Raw genomic sequence first — 20,961 nt, forward strand, 5'->3', positions numbered from 1 at the left:
ACCATCTTTATATTTGTGCTAGTGGAACCCTATATAAGCAGTACCCTCATTTTTCAAGATGTCAGATTGCGTGAGTATTTTGAATCCTTTTCATATCATTCGGATAAAGAAGTTTGTATACAAATGTAAGTTTTGTTTTCTCACTGATAGGAGGTGGAAACTATTCCCAACCGTTTTGTTCGTTCTCATATCCAGTCAGAGAAGCAAGCTCATGTATTGTCGAAGGCTTTCACGGCCGGAGAACGATGGTTGTTGTGGGTTTTCCGGGCTGTATTGCCGTGGTCTTGGCATTGTAGTTCCTGACGTTTCGCCTGCTGGCGAAACGTCAGGAACTACAATGCCAAGACCACGGCAATACAGCCCGGAAAACCCACAACAACCAAAGCTCATGTACCTCCCTTAGAAGCTTTCAGCTGACTTTATGCAGATGTGGAAGTTTAGGCTTGCTGCCATTTTTGTTGTCGTCTTGTTTAGCACTATTGTGTATCTAGCACTTCTGAGCTGCACCAAAGAGGACATTGTTGTGTGGCGTCCATGGCATTTGTGCAGGATGTCATTATTTAGTATTCTGCTTCTCCACGTAGTTTCTTCAAAGCAACTAACAATCAGAATAAACATTCTAATAATAGCCTAAAATTAACAAAATAGCAAAATAAAATGCATATAATAGTTGAGAGAACGAGGGTGTGTGTGTTCTTCAGCATGGGATTTGGAATGTCAAGGTTGGATTGTTAATTATCTTTATTAATAAATAACTTAGATAGGTGTGGGTCCAAAGGGCTGTGACCTGTTCTTATTACATTCCAGGGTGTTAATGTTTGTAAGCCTGGGGGAAGCACGCTTAAAGAAATCATGTCTGAGCTGTTTTTCATTTAAAGGGGCCTTGATTATTTTTCCTTTTGGGAGCATTGTGTCAAGAATTTTACTCTAAAAGGGAAGATGGTACAAGCAGGTAACTTTGTAAAAAAAATCAACATATTTTAATGGCCAAATTTACTAATTACTGTTGTGACACAATCTTATCCTAACCTCTTTTCATAATTTTATTTAAGTTATGACAAAAATATATAAAAACGGAGTTAACCCTGGTTATCACAGCAATAAGCTGCCCTCTACCCCTAGCTGAAATTCTAGTGAATTCCTCATAACCCAATTACTGTTTTTAAAAGTGCCTTTTGATTGAATATTCGAGCCATTATAGAATGCATTTATCCTCTGCTATTGAATGATGTAAAGTTAAGTTTACAAACAAACAATGACAAGAACTTCGTGCACGTTTATTTTTGTCAGACCACAAAATATTCTGATGTGAAATGATTAAGCTTTGGGTTGTGTTCAACTAGCTTTTTCACTCAGTCTTGGCCAATTCCCTTCCTTATTATAACCCTCAATTGCTTTTGTCCATGAAGGTCCCATGACCCAAACAGAGCTTTTTTGGTGGTCAAAGAGTGGGACCCCTGCCTCCTTTTTTCACCAGTGGAAGAACTGTTTGGATTCCAATCCTTTCTTTGTACTTCCACTGAGAATTGCTGAGACAACTTATAATGAAATCATTGTTGAAAATATTAGGTTCCACGATGAAACTTCTAGGCACCATGGCAACCTGATACCTGGGAATTGTAGAGCCCTTCTATAAGCTATAATTCCGTTGGTGTGGCAGCTTAAAATTATACAAGAGAACCTGTTCTCTAGGTGTTCTGATCTCTCACTCCTCTGGTTGTTTGTCAAAGTAGGACAAAATGCTTCTAATGAAATAGAAGAAGCTGCTTGTTTTTTATATGGCTCGGTGCTTGAACATATCATCTTGGTGGACTTTATGTTCACTAGGCAGTCACACAGGACTTGAGTTTTAGAGAATACCTGATGAAGGAGAGTGATCATGCAGTCTGCACTCGTTCCCTATTTGAATACATAGAACACAGTTTTGGGGGCTTCGGTATAGATTTAGAACCATGTAAAAGGGAACTTTAAAAATTACCAAGCCTTCCTATAGGCACAGAGACAGCTATGTTATTGTTTATGAAGTCTAACTTCAGTGCTAAATTTACCGAAGAAGGCACTCAAGCTTATCTAGCAGCCTCGGACGTGTTGGGCTGATTGCAACAACACAGTGGTACATTCTGAACTTGTTCAGTGAATAGACTCAATCAGATTTGGTGGTGTGAGGCCAGACGGCCCTGAAATGAATGTATTGAAAAAAATTTCTCATGGGTTTGACTAAAATAAATGTAAGGCTGAATAATGAAGTCCTGGTTCGGATGGAGGACCAGTATACAACAGCGTCATCCCTAAGATCACCCCAGGCATTTCCTGGTATTGGCAACCCTACTTACTGGGCTTAGGGTCGGGATGTCGGCTCCAGTATGGGAAATTCCTGGAGATTTGGGGGGGTGGAGCCTGGGGAGGGTGGGGTTTGAGGAAAGTGGGGGACTGAGTGGGGTATAAAGCCATGAAGTCCACCTTCCAAAGCAGCCATTTTCTCCAGGTGAACTGATTTCAGTAGCTTGGAGATCAGTTATAATTCTAGGAGATCCCCGACTACCACCTGGAGGCTGGCAATCCTAATTGTTCTCAAAGTGTCTGACCGTGGCTTAGTGCTAATTAACTGTCTTTATTTTATTGTTCATGGCTAGGGTTGCCAGGTTCCCCTACCCCCTGGGCAGGAGGTGGGAGGCCCGGCACTTCATTGGTCGCATGTGCATGTGCAATGATGTCACTTCTGGGAAGTGATGTCATTGTGCGGGCCACCCTGGGAGCACTCCCGTGCTCTGCAGGGGCCCAAATTGGGCCTAAATCAGGCCAATTTGGGCCTGGGAGCGCACCACAGGAGGTGTGTTCCTCTCCCGCCAGCCAGGTAAGTGGGAGCGGGGGATGGAGGGTGGGAGCAGGGGATCCCCCACCTCCAGCGGTGGACCGGCAACCCTATTCACAGTAACTTTTACTTTCAATTTCAGCAGAATTTTCATTAATCATTAATTATCAGTGATGCAAGTAAAAGATAACAAATTTCACAAGTTTTGTTGGTTTCTGTAGTCATGCATCAGTGAGAACACTTCTAGGTGTCGCTGCTAAGAGAGGGATGCATGTAGAGCATCTAAACACGACAACTGCTTTTCTGCATGGCCATTAAAGTCCTTCTTACAGTTTTGTGGTCCACTTCTCCTTTCTTGGTAGGGCGAGGCCTGGAGTTCTCCTGGAACTACAACTCATCTCCAGACTACAGAGATCAGTTCCTTTGGAGGGAATGGCTGACTTGGAGGGTGGACTGCATGGCTGGGTTCTCTCCCACACTCAATCCTCCACAAGTACTGCCCCCAAATCTCCAGGAATTTCCCAAACCAAAGTTGGCCACCATATTTCTTGACTACATCCCCTAGTACCTGTTTTTCTTTAGACATATCCTTAGAGGTATCCTTGAACGTGTACATCCTTTCACTGTTGTTCCCCCATGGCCAAACTAGATGTGGTTGAGGCAACCATGTTTGTCGATATGTCAGCCTAAAAGCCATATTAAAAGGGGGGCTATGAGAGGCTAATTTTTACATCAAAAAGGGATGTGATGTAATTACATCAAAAATACGATATCACATCCATGCCCAGGTCAAAGGTCAGCCTGTCTGATGCTTTTCCTTCCTTGGAGGTCACTTCACCCACTTTAGATTTTACACCTATGTTTCCAGCCTCATCAGTTCGCCCTGCCCTTTGCTCCCACTAGAAAATTAAGTTCAAGTTAAACTCAAAAGAGAGAGCACCTAGCATACATGATGTGAGGCCCTTAGGAAAGTTATACATCTGGCCAAAACAGAGCTCATATCCATAGTGGTTTACCACTTGGCTATGTATTTCTAAATTCACAGTAATACCAATAAATTTTGCAATAGTTAGTGTTCTGAATTCTAATTGTAGTCCTTTCTAACCACTGAACTGGTATAGTGTACCTGTCTGGACATGATTACTTTCATTTCCCTTAATAACAACTCTTCTGATGGTTGTTGTGGGTTTTCCGGGCTGTATTGCCGTGGTCTTGGCATTGTAGTTCCTGACGTTTCGCCAGCAGCTGTGGCTGGCATCGTCAGAGGTGTAGCACCAAAAGACAGAGATCTCTCAGTGTCACAGTGTGGAAAAGATGTAGGTCATTTGTATCTACTCAGGAGGGGTGGGGTTGAGCTGAGTCATCCTGTAAGAGTTTCCCAGGGTGTGGAATGCTAATGGCGGGAGGCTTCACTGTGTCCTGAGGAGGTTCTTTTGCATATGGATTGGTACTTGATGTGCTAATCTTCTCTGCCGGGCTATTGTCGGGGATAGAATGTTTTGTTAGCCTGGTGTTTTTCAGAACTGGAAACCATGCTCTGTTCATTCTTAAGGTTTCTTCTTTCCTGTTGAAGTTTTGCTTATGCTTGTGAATTTCAATGGCTTCCCTGTGCAGTCTGACAAAGTAGTTGGAAGTGTTGTCCAGTATTTTGGTGTCCTGGAATAAGATACTGTGCCCTGTTTGCGTTAGGCTATGTTCAGCCACTGCTGATTTTTCAGGTTGTCCAAGTCTGCAGTGTCTTTCATGTTCTTTTATTCTTGTCTGGATGCTACGCTTTGTGGTCCCGATGTAAACTTGTCCACAGCTGCAGGGTATACGGTATACTCCTGCAGAGGTGAGGGGGTCTCTACTGTCTTTTGCTGATCGTAGCATCTGTTATATTCTTCGGGTGGGTCTGAATACTGCTTGAAGGTTATGCTTTTTCATAAGCTTTCCCATCTGATCAGTAATTCCTTTGATATATGGCAGAGGTGCTACACCTCTGAAGATGCCAGCCACAGCTGCTGGCGAAACGTCAGGAACTACAATGCCAAGACCACGGCAATACAGCCCGGAAAACCCACAACAACCATCGTTCTCCGGCCGTGAAAGCCTTCGACAATACAACAACTCTTCTGTTTGTTTGCTTTTAAAAAACATTTTTGCACTCTGAAAATCTCATCTTTCCCCACTTTCTTCTGTATTCTTCATGCACTCTGTCACATCCTTCTTGAGGAGTTATTTCACATTTTTTTTCACTGAGACTCAAGGCTGATTACAAAAGATAAAAAAGGAATTCTATCATTCATAATAAAGACGAGGAAGGCAATAAAAAGCTTAATCTTTTTCCCCAGTCCATAAAGCTTTCATTGCTGTTTTCTTATTCTCAAATGAAATGTTTTCCTTTCTGAGTGAGAGGATTAACGATGCTTTGTTTTCCCTGTGGCAGAATTGAGTCTGTGTTTTAATTTTTGAGGAGGAAAACTTCTTTGAATCATTAAGTTTTTTTTGTGGTGGTGGTTAACAAAGTGCAAAAGAGCTCAAGACCTGATTCATGCATCATACAATCAGAAGAATCAAATGATTAAGATGGGAAACCTTTTTTAACTAACCATAGTTAGTGGAGCACATGCAAACCAGTGGCTCACAGACTGTAAGTCTGGACCCCAAAGTGGGTCATGATTCATTTGAAAATGGACACGATATAGTAACTCTATACGCTTCTAAATGTTAAACATGAAAAAAATACACTTGTTCAGTGCTGATGTGAAATTCTCCGGTGGTCCTAGGAATGGGGCAGTCCATACTTTTGGGATATAGCTCCTCCTCTCCGAAGGCAGGGTCAGTCAGCTGATTTTGATCTTGGAGGGGAGGGGAGGGGCTTGCCCCTGGAATTGCCGGTCTTTCTGGCCCTTGAAATTACTTTGCAAGTAGGTACTGAAGAAGAATGCAAACCTCCACATAAATTACAATTAATTGATTCTCTTATATAACCTCTATTCATAAGATAATTTACTGCTTCCTTATGGAAGTGAAACAAATTGCATTAAAACAATTATCCATAAATTATATATTTTAATAAATATTAAACATTTTATTCACCTCAAAATATTACATTATTGAACAATTATGACCCCAAAATGTAATTTCCTGAAGAGTTCAACTCATGCAATAAAAATATTTGTAAAATTGTAAATAGAATTCTTCAGGAGACCCTCAAAATAGATATAGGGCTATGTACTGCGGTCTAGTGCCTACCGTACCAAGGTTAGGCTGTCAGCTGGAGTGGGGTGAAAGACTGAAGTGCTGGAGGGAGCCCGAAATACCTGAAAGCTTAGAAGCCCAGCCATGGATTAATACGGCCCTGTGAAGGAGAGTTCTCAGGGAACCAGCATTACATCTGCACTGGTCCACAAAATTCTTTTTAAAAGAGCTATAAAGTCTGTGGTGGTAAACATGCATTTCTGGGGTGTTGGTGGAGCATGGTTTCTAATTATTGTTGTGCTGCACAGAATTTTTTTTTGAAATTTTGTGCCCCATTTTATGCAGCAAATTCTTTTTCAGCATGTCCACTGAGTGTGATGAAATGAACACTAGCTGTTGAATGAGAGATGTATCTAAACATGCCGTGGACGTATGCTGGGCAGCTGAAATTGGGTGTTCTTTGCATAAAGTATGACAAATCATCCAGTGGTGCAGCACTAATTACTGTTTGTTCCAAACCATGGCCATTACCTAATTGGGACTGATCTTCTGCTCCATTCATTTGCAAATAAGAATCTGGGGGTTGAAGAGGTATATGTAATGGCGTGTGCATATTATTCCCATTCTGCAGTCACTCCACTGATTAAACAGGGTTGTACCTACCTGTAACTGTTGTTCATCGAGTGTTCTTCTGTGCAGACACACATGTGCATGTGCAGTTCCCATGTGGAACTGAACAGAAGACGCAGCGATGAACCCATCAGTTTCTGGGCTCAGTTCAAGGTTTTGACTGTCACGTACAAAGTCCTTCGTGGCTTTGGCCCCACATATCTGCCAGTCGGCTTTTTTCCTTATGCTCCACCGCAGCAGCTTCGCTCATCTGAAAGGGCCTTCTGCAGATACCACCCTGCAGTTTGGCAAAGTCTACAGTTACCATTACATACAATTTCTCTGTGGTAACTCTCATCTTACGAAATGACCTACCTGAGGAGGTCAGGAAAGCTCCCACTCTCTAGGCTTTCTGCAAACTATGCAAAACTGAATTATTTGAGGGAGGGTTTTTTTTCACTCAGGTAATAGTGCTGTGCTGTAAGAAATGACTCAGAGAGCTGCCTTAGTACAGGGACCAGGACTATGAACTGCCTGTTAATATAGATATGCTCCTCCTGGGTAGTTTCCATATTGTTAAAGATAGCATGTTCAATTAATTATGCTTTGTTTCAGTAATGCTTCATCTCTGTGTTCGAATTTATGCTATTTTTCAGATTTATGCCACCCATACACTATTGGATTTGTTTAGTGGCTGTCCAAGCTGTTGATCTTATTGACTTGCACTGCATAATTTGCCTTGAATCTCACTGAGAAAGGCACACTTTAAATAAATAAGCTATACTCTGCTGTTTTTTTTCCCAGGCGAAGAATGAAGGCCCGGGCTCCCCCTCCGCCAAATCAGCCTCCTGCTTCGTGTAAAGTTAATAATGAACGCAAATTATCCACAGACGTGGGGATCCTTCCTGATCAAGGTGGGATAAACATGAAGGAAAACATGATTAACAGGACAGTGGACTTTACGGTAGTTTTTCCTGATGGAGAAGAACAGAAGAATACTGTGCATGGGAGGTAAGGCTTTCATACAGTTAAAAACTGTGCTTGCTTATCCTAGTTTCCTTGTACATTAAAAAGATATTGATGGAAATGTTGCCAACAACGTTCCCCTTTAAGGTGCGCACATGTGTGTCTGAGGGAGATATGCTCCCCATTCTTCTGCTTATAATCCATCGGTATAGGCAGGGCTTTTTTTCTGGGAAAAGAGGTGATGGAACTCGGTGGTGGAACTCAGGGTTAGGGTTAGGGTCAGGACCACACAATGACGTCACTTTGGGTCAGCTGGAACAAGGGGGGAGTTTTTAAAAGCTTAAATCGCCCTTGGCGAAAATGGTCACATGGCCGGTGGCCCCGCCTCCAGATCTCCAGACAGAGGGGAGTTTAGATTGCCCTCCGTGCCGCTTGGCGGTACGGAGGGCAATCCCAACTCCCCTCTGTCTGGAGATCAGGGGGCGTGGCCACCAGCCATGTGGCCATTTTTAAGAGGTGTTGGAACTCTGTTCCACCGCGTTCCTGCTGAAAAAAAGCCCTGATTATATGTTATATTGGGGAGTCTTGTTTCTGTATCTCTAGATACTTGGCCCATTGTTTATACTGATCTCTTCCATCTAGCATAAAAAGAAGGGCTCGCTGCATCAACATTGCTGATTGTTCCTTCTTAGTAGGCCTGTACAACTTGTGATATTCTAAACAGAATCTAGACTATCAGCTGTGCATTATGGCATGCCTGATGTTTGACAGTCTCCCCTTTTCAGTGTCAGACGGGTAGCAAATATAGGATGTTTGCTGAACCCCAATGTAAGGATCTGCCAAGCAACTCTCAAAAGACTTCATTGCAGGCAGTAAAAGAACTTTATTGAAAAGCTGCTAGCATCATGAGCTTTGCCAGGAATAATGTTCACATGCAAGCATCAAACATACATAGGCTTCCAAAGTGTGGGCAAATTCTAAGATCCTCCCCCCAGTCTAACAGTTAGCTAAGTTCAGCAAGAAAGCATCTAAGCGGGAAAACAGCAGAACTGATGTATGGGATTTTCAAAGCCGTGGTGTCTGTGCAAGCGCCTCTTCCCAGACTAAGGAGAGAGGGCCTTGGTGCAGTTCAGAAGAGCGTGCAGATAACAGCAGGAACAAACGCCTCCCTTGCGTAGTTTCACATCGTGGGTCCAAAAGATAAGGTGAGTAACATTTGAAGTCCAGTCAGAGAATAGCCTCAGCATTTAACTATAACCATAACATATAGTATTAGATTACAATCATAACAGCAGGGTGTATAACAGTAGGCTGTTGCTGGGTATGACACCCAACTGGTCTGGATAAATGTCTGCATTTGGCTTGGTGGGTCATAAATTATGCATTGGCCCTGCCACTATTTACATGTGATTGCTAGAATGGCTAGCAAACATGGCCACACATGAACAAGAGACCTCTGACAAAAAGGGTATTAACTCACCACTGGAAATCACCTAGACCGCAATGCGCTTATATTTATACTAGTAAATACAACCTGCGTTCTGTAAGCATCTATACATTGCTGACTTCCAGCACACATCTGTACCTTCCTCTCTCTGAGGTTGGTTCAAGTGTGTGAAGAAGGCTTCAGTCTGCTGAAGTGCTGATGGGTGAGGTAGACTTCACATCCCAAGTTCTTTTTTTATGGTCTTTGTGTATATGAGCTCTGCACCTGAGTAACAACTACAGAAAGTTCTAGAGCTGCGGCCAAGAAATAGGTGTTCAAACTCCCTCTCCAAAGTAGACCTTTGTCTCTTTGCCTGCTTAGAAGGGAGGGCTTGAAAGCCTGTCTACTTTTCCTCTGACTGCCATGTAGCTAGCAATGTCAATTTTGTTTTTTGTTTTTTTTAAAAAAAATTATTAGATGGGTTCACAAACATACACAGAAATCATTAACATTATTTACCCCATATCAATTTCCCCATCCTTCCCCCCCCCTTTTCTAGTGACTAGTGGGTTTTCCATACCCAACTTAATCTAAAAAGTATATCATATAGATTCTTAAAGTTTATACTGTATATCTATATTATGCATACTAATCAAATCTCTTTACTCATCTTAACTATCTACACTTACTAAATTGCTTACCTTAATTAAAAATATAAAAATTATATAAGTATATAATAAGTACTACTAAATAGACTAACTAAAAAAAGATACATATATATGTGTAACATACTATTCCTTAAATACCTATTACTATAACACTATAACTCCATACTAATCCAATAAAATACAATAAAATATACCCCTTTTTGACCTTAAGTAAGTTTCTATCTCCCCTTTAATTCTCCAAAGACCACAGTTTCCCCTTCATGTCCCACTTTTTCTCCACATATTTCTTGAATTTTTCCCAGCTAGCAATGTCAATTTTGTAGGGAGAAATTTACCTTACAATTTCTGAAGATGTGTTCTTCTTTCTTGCTCTTCCACCTTTCTCTCTTCCTATATCTATTATATCAGAGAGTAAGAGATATAGCTATATTTATGTATATCTACATAGTTGGAACATATATAGTTATCAATATATATAATTATCAACATGGCTGTATTTGTGGATACCAAAATCCAGACTCTGGGGCCATGGACTGACAAGACAGATCTTTCTGCAAACCTGAGAAAAGCCCCAGATTTTCAGAAAAATCTGACCCCCCTCCCCAAAAAATCAGGGGTTAAACTTCCCCCCATAATAGAAGCAATGCCTGTACGTTTAAGAAACAGATGCAGTCTCATTGGCTGTTGCTAGGCAACCACTACAGAATTGCCAGCCACCAAGCCTTGGTTCTCATCAGTAAAAGGCAGGGCCAGGGCCCTTTCCAGGGTTATTTTGGCCTTTGAGGGAGCATTCATCAGGGCAACCATTGGAGGGCTTGGTATCATGCAACTTGCATGATTGAACCAGGCCCAGCTCCTTGCTACTGCTCAACAGCAGCCACTCCACAAAAGCTAGTGTGGTGGAGTGGCTGGAGTTTCAGACACGGATCTGAGAGACCCAAGTTTGAACCCTCACTCTGCTGTTGATACTCACTGGGTGACCTTGGGCCTGTGATACATTCAGCTTAACCTACCTCTTAAGGTTGTTGTGAGGATAAAATGGAGGAGAGAAGAATGAAGTAAGCTGCTTTGGTTCCCCATTATTGAGGAAGATGGGGTATCTATGAAGTAAATAAACAATAACTATAGCTGAAGATGGGGGGCAGATAAAGGTAAGGGGGCTGGTGGGTGGGAAGGAAGCAGGAAAAGGGGAGAGGCTGTGGAGGCTGCCAGGAAAGAGGAAATAGTGGACGAGTGGGGAGCAGTACAAAATGAAATGCACCCCTCTGCAAGTCTTTGCTGGTCCCCTGCTTGTGTATATAAATAGTGTGTGTGTGTCTAGTTAGACGTTGTTCCGTAGTTTGCTACCCCTTACCTTCTTCAACCCTGTGCCTGTGGCAAGTGGCCTACTTTTAAATGCTGCTGTGACTGGATGAAAACTTCATATCTTTGATGGGCATGATTTCTTACCTCTTTTGTCTGGGAGGAAAACTAAAAGGTAGATTTCTGCTTTCCTTCAACAAGCAAGATAGGAGAAATTACATGTCTTGCTTGAGCACTCTAGAGGAATAGTTGATTCCAGTGACTGGCTCATTCAGCCTATTAACCTGGCTATCCTATTTGGGTTCACAGCTAGAGATGTTTGAACCAGGTAGCACAGAACACATCCACTTTTCAAACAGGGAGACATTTTTTTCTATTTGTGAGGCTATTTTCATCTGTTCCTCAACTCTTTAGTGGATATTCTTTAGGTAGCTTCAACACGTTCTTTCTTTACAATGCAGTACAGTGTAATTGGCTTTTCATGACAGGGGATGTTAAGAGCGTATATCTGCAGGCCTCTTTCAGATATTAAGCTGGCCTGTGATTCGCTTTTCTAAATGTGCCCTGGGGAAAGCAGGGAGGAGGGCGCTATGAAGCTGGCAGGGAAAAAAAATCCCATTGGCTCCAGTTGCTTTGACAGACACCTCTTTGGAACGTTCATGTAACTGACAGAAAACTATGGTTGTTGGGGGTTTTTCGGGCTGTATTGCCGTGGTCTTGGCATTGACCACGGCAATACAGCCCGAAAAACCCCCAACAACCATCGTTCTCCGGCCGTGAAAGCCTTCGACATGACAGAAAACTGTCGACCTGGCAGAGATGAAGGAGGTGGTTGTCTAGGGATGGAGCTGGGAAGGTGCTAGAGGTGCTGTAGGGGGTCTCTGTCCCCTACACCCCCAAGGATGAACACTCATCCCAGTAGAGGATGTCCAGATCTGTTTGGTAGTGGTCAAAGTATAGTTACAGATTAGACTCTTGCCTCTTTTTTCTTTTGTATTAGCTACAACCCTGGTTTATGGTAACTTCCTCTATACTTGGTGGGTAACCATTTTTGCTTGCAGTAGAACAGCAGGATTTGAGTCCAGTGGCACCTTAGAGATCAACAAGATTTTCAGAGTGTAAGCTTTTGAGGGTCAGAGTTCTCTTCTTCCTATATACTGTTTGCTCTCTCTCTCTCTTTCTCTATATCTTTTATATTCTGTAAACCAGTAAAGCTCTTCCTTTAGTTAAGTTGAGTTGCATCAACGTGTCCTCACCTAAAGGCCCTCTGCTCTAGCCGTTCTCTAGAAACTTGTACAGGCTCGGAGGCTCACCGGCTTCCCAGACAGTTGGGGAAGGGTCAAGCCTGTTCAGTTTGGGTGGTGGAAGCTTGCTGGAGAAAAACTAGTGACCAGGAGGGAGGAGGAAGCCCCCTCCTGATTGTAATAGGGGATGATGAAGAAAAATACTGGTGTCGCTTTAAGGATACGACTGTGTGATGCTGATTATCCAGATCACACTTCAGATCTCTGCCTCGTCACAATTAATCTGTAGCGGGTAAGAGGGGTCATGTGAGGGCTTTCCTATTATGGGTGTTTCTGTCCAGGAGTTGTTTAGCCCCCCCTCCCTTCCTGATCCCTTCAGTCCTGGAGCTGGCAAGGGCATTACTGGTTGCTACCACTCTGGTCTGGAGTTCAACTAGGGAGGGCCCAGACCACTCTCCTTTCCCTTCCCCCTTCCTAACAACAGCCCTCTACTGGTGAGGGCATCGCCAGGTGACTGGTTGAGCTTGAGGCATGAGGACCCAAACAAAGCAAAGCAAATGGCTTTATTAAACGGGGCATTCATTAAACAAGTTGGGGGGAAATGCTTGGGAGAAACAGTTTAACAGGGGATACATCTAGAACAAATAAGGAAAAATGAACACCCAAAGGAGCTGATAGAAAACAAAAAGAAAAAGAAAAAAAGAAAACAAAGCCTCCAAACATGACTGTTCACTACAAACCTTGCCCTTCCCGGGTCCAAATCACCCTCCCTGGGTGAGGGAAACGCTCCTGCTGGCAGTAGTGACCTTTCTGCCACTCAGCTTCTAGGAGAAGAGGATTGGTTGAGGACCAGAACCGCCATGCCCAGTTTTTGTCCCACTCTGGGCACCATTCCACAGCTGACCCTGTAGAATTTCCGTTTATACCTTTTATAGCGGCCTGTGTATTTTAACAATGCCTGGAATTGAACTACTGTGATTGATGATCAGTTTTATGTATTTTTAGCCAATATTTAATTATTTTTTGTTAATGTTAGCCGCCCTGATCCCGTTTGTGGGGCGGGCGGTATATAAATCTAATAAAATAAGAACACTTTTTCCCTTCAGGGGCGGCTTATATTACCTTTTTCATGGCCCAGCCTCCTTAGCGATGATTGGTCTTCCTTTGCCCTCCATTTTTCTTTAGTCCAGTCCTACAGCTGGGAAGGATCTTGAGGAATATACAGAGGAATTGACAGCCAGGCCTATTGGAAATTTACCGGAAGGCTCCAGGCTTCCTCCAGGCCTACGTGCCCAGGTTCTTGATATAATCTTATGATGATGAAAATTAGTAACAGCAGAAAATAATTCTTTAGCCGTGTAATCTCTTCATTGTACTCTGGCTGTGGGTATCAGCTATCCTCTGCAGGTTAATCTTGTTCTGGGCCAATTCCTTTGATGTCTGCTCTGCTTTTACTTCCAGTGTCTTTCCCCATCTTCCACCAGTGCCGTTGCAACTTTCTGTTCCAATGATAAGACTGTCGACAGCAGTAGGTCCCATTTTGATCTCCTACCGCAGTCGCCACATCTTTGACTCATGGTAACGACACGTCAGACTGTGAGTGTAGAGTAAATGAAATCTGTTTTATCGGCTACCTAATCAGCTGAAGACTTCGATCCTTCCCCACTGATGTATTTTAACATATTATAACTATGTTTTAACTGTTGATTTTTGATATAGTTTATGTTGTTTATATCTTACGTTGTAAAGCGGTCTTGAGCACCTTTGGAGGGAAGGAGGCTAATAAATATTTTAAATAAGTAAATGTATTACTGGACCATTTTCTTGATGGGTCCCCTGCATAGACTTATTTGTGATAGTGTACAACAGGAAATGCCGTCTATACTGCAAATATGTTCCTTATTAACTAATCAAAAGCTGTACTCTCCATGGATGTCTGGATTTGAAATGTTGGATTAATGTGCTCTGTAAGGTCATGTTTTTAGGCCTCACATACTTGACCCATATGCCCCATTCTATTGCTGTTTTTATGCAGGGATGCAGATACATAGTTCTCTCCAAAGTAGTAAATCTGTATCTGAATTACATCACTTCTAGTTGCAGCAGAGACAGACCAGAGAGAAACTTCCCGGGATATGTGTTTCTTCATCACTGGTCAGAACAGTCACTCAACATGCCCTGCTTCCTTGCTGTTCGCTTCTTGTGGGGAAAGATGCCCACCTTTCTCCTCAAAGCATTCACAAACCCATTGGGGGATTTGAGCACCAGTTTCTTGGCTCAGATTCTAGAACTTTCTTCTCATCTGTGTGATTAAGTAAAGAATCACTCAGAAAACAGGCTCGCCTGCCTTACTGGCGGGCCGGGTTGCAGCTGGATGGTGAGGTGAGGTGAAGGGCCATCTGCTCCAAGGGTGAGGTGGCTGCCATCATGTGGGGTGGGAGGGCCTCTGGCTCCCACTCTCTCCCGGGTGACCTATCAGAGTGCAGGATGTTTTGGGAAGGTGGAGCCTTGCTGCGTTCACAGCTTATCTGGAGTCTCATAGTGATTCCATGTAGTGTTGGGCAACAAGACGGTCACCCGCTCTCCCACCCCGTGGTTGCCAGTGTCGGCCAGTGGTTGCTGTTGGGTGGTTTCAGGGCATTGGGCCGGATCCACTTGGGTGAGTTTGCATCAGCTGGGCGACTCACCCCTTTCAGTCTCTGTGTCTCGCCCTGTTGGCAGGCTTCGCCCCTGGGTGGCAGGGAATCATCAGGATCATGCCTGCTACAGGTGTTATAATGCCTGCCATCCTATATTTGGTGCCTAGCAGGCTGGATGGGGGGGAGGGGTGTTCCACTGAATGTCAAGGGAGTCAGTCAGTGCCAGGGATCTGAGCCCTATGCTGTGCCAAAGCTCCCGTGGCTGTAATTAATAAAATTGTGGCCTATTTTATCCCAAGTTTACGTGAGAATGTGCGTTACTTGCTCGCAACGCTAGCCTCGCACATGCCAGTACAGCTGCAACAGCAGTTACAGGTAAACAACAACTTTCATCATGTAAGAAACACAAATGCCACATCTTCAGGCATTTCTAATAATCTGGGTGTGTTCTACATAGGTATCAAATTTCAATTTTCTGTTTTGGAAATACCTCAGCAACTTTGAGAGTAAAACTCACGTGTTTCTACATACCTAAGACCAGGGCTTTTTTTCTGGGAAAAGAGGTGGTGGAACTCAGTGGGTTGCCCTCGGAGAAAACGGTCACATGGCTGGTGGCCCCGCCCCCTGATCTCCAGACAGAGGGGAGTTGAGATTGCCCTCCGCGCCGCCAAGTGGCGCAGAGGGCAATCTAAACTCCCCTCTGTCTGAAGATCAGGGGGCGGGGCCACCAGCCATGTGACCGTTTTCAAGAGGTTCCGGAACTCCGTTCCACTGCATTCCTGCTGAAAAAAAGCCCTGCCTAAGACATATGTACATGTAATAGGCAGCATTTCTTCAACTCTGTATTGGATTTCTGCTAATACTATGTCTTTGTAAACTTGCATTTATTTACTCTATGGCACCGTTTATTGAAATGTCCTTGATAATGACTGTGCTAATCTCACACTATGTAATCTGCCTTGAGTCTCAGCGAGAAAGGCAGACTATAAATAACATAAACAAATAAATATCATTTTCAAGTCATTTAGCATTAATATAGTCCTAGATTATGACTAGTTTCAGTTTGATTGTTGCTATTATAACTCACTCGTATAACTAGATTCTATATGACAGTAGTTATAAATCATTTTGCAGTTCAAAAAATATTGTAAAGAAAAAGGCTGTGTCATACAAAGAACAGGCTTGCTGTTCGTTTTCCATTAGTTTTCCTTTAAGAGTTTGAAAAGTTAGATTTCAGTAATCTGACAAAACAATTTTGGAAGAAAGTATCTCAGAGATTTAAGTTGTCATGGAACACTTTGGTGCATTAGCAAAGCTATGCTTATGACATACCTGTTTTTCTTAGCTTCTTTATTTCCCTTTTTAATGTCCACAATACGAACAACATTATTTGCAATTTAAATAGCACCTGGTTTTGTTTATCTTGGAAAATGTATCTCTGTGTGTTTGGTGTTTTAGGGAGGGGGGGTAAGGTTTAATGGTATAGAGAAATATGCATGTATTCTTCTTATTAAATACTTATACTTCCTAATGCTGTAATTAAGTGTTTTGATCTGTATTCTAATGCTAGATTAATGAGCCATGAAGGTCCATGTTGCAGGGCCCTATGTTCCTCTGATCCACAGGCCACATTCTTTTGCTTGTGTTACACTGGAACACAAGATACATAGTTCTCATCAAGGTGGTCTGAATTATACCACTTAAAGCCATAGGTGGGGTCCCAGAGGATTGAATGGCTCTGCGTATCGAGAATTTCCTCCAGAGGTAAAACTACTTCAGAGAGAAGAGTTCTAGCCTACCATCTTAGTTTTCTGTGTATGGCATGGAGATTTCAGTCACATGAGTCCTTCCCTGCTGTGTGAAGTGGTACAGTCCTGAGCTACCATCCCAGTTAGGTTAGAGGCATTCATCCTTTTTCAGTTTGATCAGTGCTGTCCCTGTATAGGGATCATATTCATCTTGTTGTTCATAAGAGGCGTATGAATATCTGGGCCCTTGTTCCTATTGTTTCCTGTCTTGTGATGGAAGAGAGAAATTGTTGTGCGCTGTGCAATTATGCAAATTGAACTTCTTTTCATGGTTTCTCTTATTTTACATAATTTATTTTACACATTTTACTTTTGTGCCTAATTTATTCTGCTGCTTCTAGACCTAAGGAGCAGATGGCTCACAAGCCCCATCCTTTGCCACTGGAAATCTTTACTGTGACTCATTTGGCTTTTAAGACTTCACTAGGCGTTGCCAATGCACTTTCAAAACATCTTCACAAACATAGTGGTTGGAAAGTTCTAATAAAACTGAGATTGTTAGGAAGCTGAACTTTGTGGCCAGTGGCACATTCTCTGTTCTTTCTGTATTCCCTGGAATTGCCCGGGCCTGTCTTCCAATTTAAATAAGGACCCTACAGCACAATCTTCTATTGAACTGAGTTGTTGTAAGGCACCAGGGACTCTGGTAACAGATACCTTACTCTCTGTGCCGTGGCAGCTTACTGGAGCTGTCGGCTTGCCCTCTGCTTCTCTTTAGCTCCACCACAGCAGATGATGAGATGGTATTGCCACTACTAGTTTAGCAGGAGTCAAGTTTTGCAAAGGCCAAATAGGTTGCACGTGGCCTGGCTCGTTAGTAGGAGCACCTCGTTGGTCAGGTGCAGCACAAACTGGGCCCGTAAACTACCTGTGCATTCTGAAATCTGGCTTGCTTCTAGGTCCCAAGTCCTAGATCCGCTACTGTAGTTGACATTGAAAGGTAGGAATGTTTCTAGGGGCCAGTCCAGATGTGATGCTGGGAGTTTCTTGAATTGAGTTCCGTGTGTGTTTCTTTAAATATAGCAAGCACGTGCAGGCCTGTTTTGGACTAGGAAAGTGCTAAGAAAGAGAGATTAAATTCCCTAACCCCGATTTTCCTGACTAGTCTGCAGAGCTATTGTTTGCATTACTGGGAAAAGTCTGATCACTGTCATGTCTGTGCCGCATCCATGCTATTAATTCATGCTGACCTATTGTTCTGAACCAATGTTTCATGCTGTAACTTGATGTCATATTGCCAATGCTATAACTGTTTCCTTTCACAGCCTTATTGCAGCTGCAGGTGCCTTATCTAAGGGACTGTAGAAACTTTCAGTGCCTCTGACCTTGTATACTGCTCATTCCCATGCACTGCTATGTCTCAACTTTGATCTCTTGCTTTCTCAGTGTCTCAACTTGATAGTACAAATATGCGAGACGTTCTCAGGAAAAGTTTGCCCAAAAGTCCTGTTTACTGTTGGGAGGGGGAAGGAGCAAACGTGTGTGTTAAGATGGAGGATTCTCACACATGTCACTATTTCTGTCAACCTGTTCTTACTGCTTAGATGCTCACCTTACTTCTGAGCAATTCCTATGGACATATCTGTGGAAATGATCTGATTTCTGAATAAAACTATATAACCACGAGCCTGGATTTCTTGCTGCAATGGTACAGGGATCTATCTGCCATAGCCTGTCATCCACAGCCTGACAGCTATCTGCATATTTGCCCCAGCAAGATAAATAACCACTTCGGGATCTCCCGAAGGACCACTTTAAATGTGGCCATTGTTCCATTTGCGATCTGGTCATGCCTGTGCAGCAGTGTTGTGAACTGGGTTTACCCTGTGAGTTTTTCTTGAATTGTAATACTCAAAATGTGGTTTATGTTATTGTATGCCCATGTGAAAAATTAAAAAGAGTCCAGTAGCACCTTTAAGACTAACCAATTTTATTATAGCATAAGCTTTCGAGAATCAAGTTCTCTTCATCAGATGCCTGATCAGGCATCTGATGAAGAGAACTTGATTCTCGAAAGCTTATGCTATAATAAAATTGGTTAGTCTTAAAGGTGCTACTGGACTCTTTTTGATTTTGCTACTACAGACTAACACGGCTAACTCCTCTGGATCATGTGAAAAATTGTATGTTGGCAACACCAGTAGAGCAATCAAGGTTCGTATACAAGAACATCGCTCAAGAATTCGACAACAGGTGGAGGATGCTGCATTGGTGTCCCATTTTCTGGAGTCAGGACATAAGGACGGAGACTTTCTGTATTCTGTATTACGTCAGCAAGTTTAAAGAGGAAGCCTTCATACGGAGGGACCTATACAGAAAAGAACCTTGGTGGATTTATAAGTAGAGGTCTGAATGTTCCAGTGGACTTAATGTTAATTGTGATTTGTCAGCGTTTCTGTGAGGACTATTTATATGGTTGTACTGGCCCTTTAAGGATAATTGTTTAATTACTATATATTGGCAGTTGAGTTACGTTTGGTACACACCTTTGAGCGAGTGGCCACTGTGCATTGAGATTGAGTTGTGAAGATTTCTAATTCATTGCTTGTAAGTATAATTCCGGTGATGGATTGTAAATATCAAAGTAATGATCTGACATATTATCTATTATTTATTCCAGTTTGGTAACTGCCGTGAAGGAGTAACAGAAATGGGATTATTCTCACTAGCAAACCCGTTGCAGTTACTGATGATATGTAAATTGTATATACATGATGGTTCATGAATTACTGATTGTCGTATTTGCATTCTGGATTATACTGTCTTGAGGATTGTTTATAGCATTAATTATTGTTTAGCAAGGAGGCTTTGTCCCTTTAAGATAGCTTTTGCACTTTGAAAATAGAGGTTTACATGCACAATTGCACTTCAGAACTTATGAAGTGTCTGATGCTATGAGTTGGCTGCTGTGGATATTTTTTTACCTTCTGTTATTGATTGACTGTTCGACTTGGGACTTTATTGTACAAAGAAGTTTTTTGATGGTAAAATGTGTTGTCATTGTGTCTTTAAGAATTGTGGTAGTAAGTCAGTCACGGCGTTTTCTGTTCTAATAGATAAATAACCAGGGCTTTTTTTGTGGTAGTACTCACTGATTGAGTACTGGATGCAGAGAAGTTAGCCGTGTTAGTCTGTGGTAGCAAAATCAAAAAGAGTCCAGTAGCACCTTTAAGACTAACCAATTTTATTTTAGCATAAGCTTTCGAGAATCAAGTTCTCTTCGTCAGATGCCTGATACAGAGACTGGTCAAACACAGAAGAGCAGAGGGAAGAGGCAATTAGGGGGGGAGGGGGAGCAATCAAAACATTCCTTTGCTAGTATATGTAAACATCTCCTTTTGGTGTGTGCATCAGTTGGCTTCAAAGGAGTTTGCCCTGTTAGTTTGTAGAAGCCAAACAGCTAGACCATCCAATTCCAATGCAGTATGGGCCTTCGATAACCACAGCTCTCCCTGCCAGATGCATCTGACAAAGAGATCTGTGGTTCCCGAAAGCCCACGCCAGGTACCACTGAGCTCCCCCAGACCCCACCTCTGTAAAGGAAATCTGTTACCTGTGGTAATGTGATAACCATTCATAGTCCCTATTCAGTCCCAGCTTGACAGAGTCAAATTTGCATATGAATTCCAGTTCAGCAGCCTCCCGTTGGATTTTGTTTTTGAAAGGTTTCTGTTGAACTACAGTGACCTTTAAGTCTTTGATGGAATGTCCTGGTAGATTGAAGTGTTCTCCCACTGGTTTCTGGACGTTTCCATTTCTAATGTCAGATTTGTGTCCATTTATTCTTTTGCGTAGAGGTTGGCTGGTTTGTCCAATGTACCTTTCCTTGCCTACAGACAGCCCCCCAACCTTAAACGACTTCTCACTCACAACCATGAATCGGCCAGCAGAGTCACCAGCACAGGTACCAGGCCCTGCAACAGACCCAGATGCCAGCTCTGCCCCTATATCTACCCAGGGAATACAATTACAGGACCCAATGGCATCAACTACACTGTCTCTGGCTCTTACAGCTGCTCATCCTCCAATCTGATATATGCCCTCATGTGCCAACAATGTCCTTCTGCTCTGTACATTGGACAAACCAGCCAACCTCTACGCAAAAGAATAAATGGACACAAATCTGACATTAGAAATGGAAACGTCCAGAAACCAGTGGGAGAACACTGGCTGCTGAACTGGAATTCATATGCATAGTATAGTATCAGCCCAACACTGATCCTTGTGGGTCCCCACTACTCACTTTCATTCACTGCAAGAACTATTTATTCCTACCATTTTTTCCTGTCATTTATCCAATTTCT

General features: G+C 42.7%; 1 protein-coding gene across 3 annotated transcripts in view; it reads left to right on the plus strand.

Moving 5' to 3' along the window:
- COBL (cordon-bleu WH2 repeat protein) overlaps nt 1–20,961 on the plus strand; it is a 238,094-nt gene that overhangs the window by 53,853 nt on the left and 163,280 nt on the right. For all 3 annotated transcript variants that reach the window (XM_054990870.1, XM_054990871.1, XM_054990872.1), the window contains one exon: nt 7,409–7,615. In XM_054990870.1, coding sequence (XP_054846845.1) covers nt 7,409–7,615 — 207 coding nt within the window. The remainder of the gene's footprint in view (nt 1–7,408; nt 7,616–20,961) is intronic.

Source organism: Eublepharis macularius, chromosome 11 (assembly GCF_028583425.1).
Source record: "Eublepharis macularius isolate TG4126 chromosome 11, MPM_Emac_v1.0, whole genome shotgun sequence".
Lineage (NCBI taxonomy): Eukaryota > Metazoa > Chordata > Lepidosauria > Squamata > Eublepharidae > Eublepharis > Eublepharis macularius.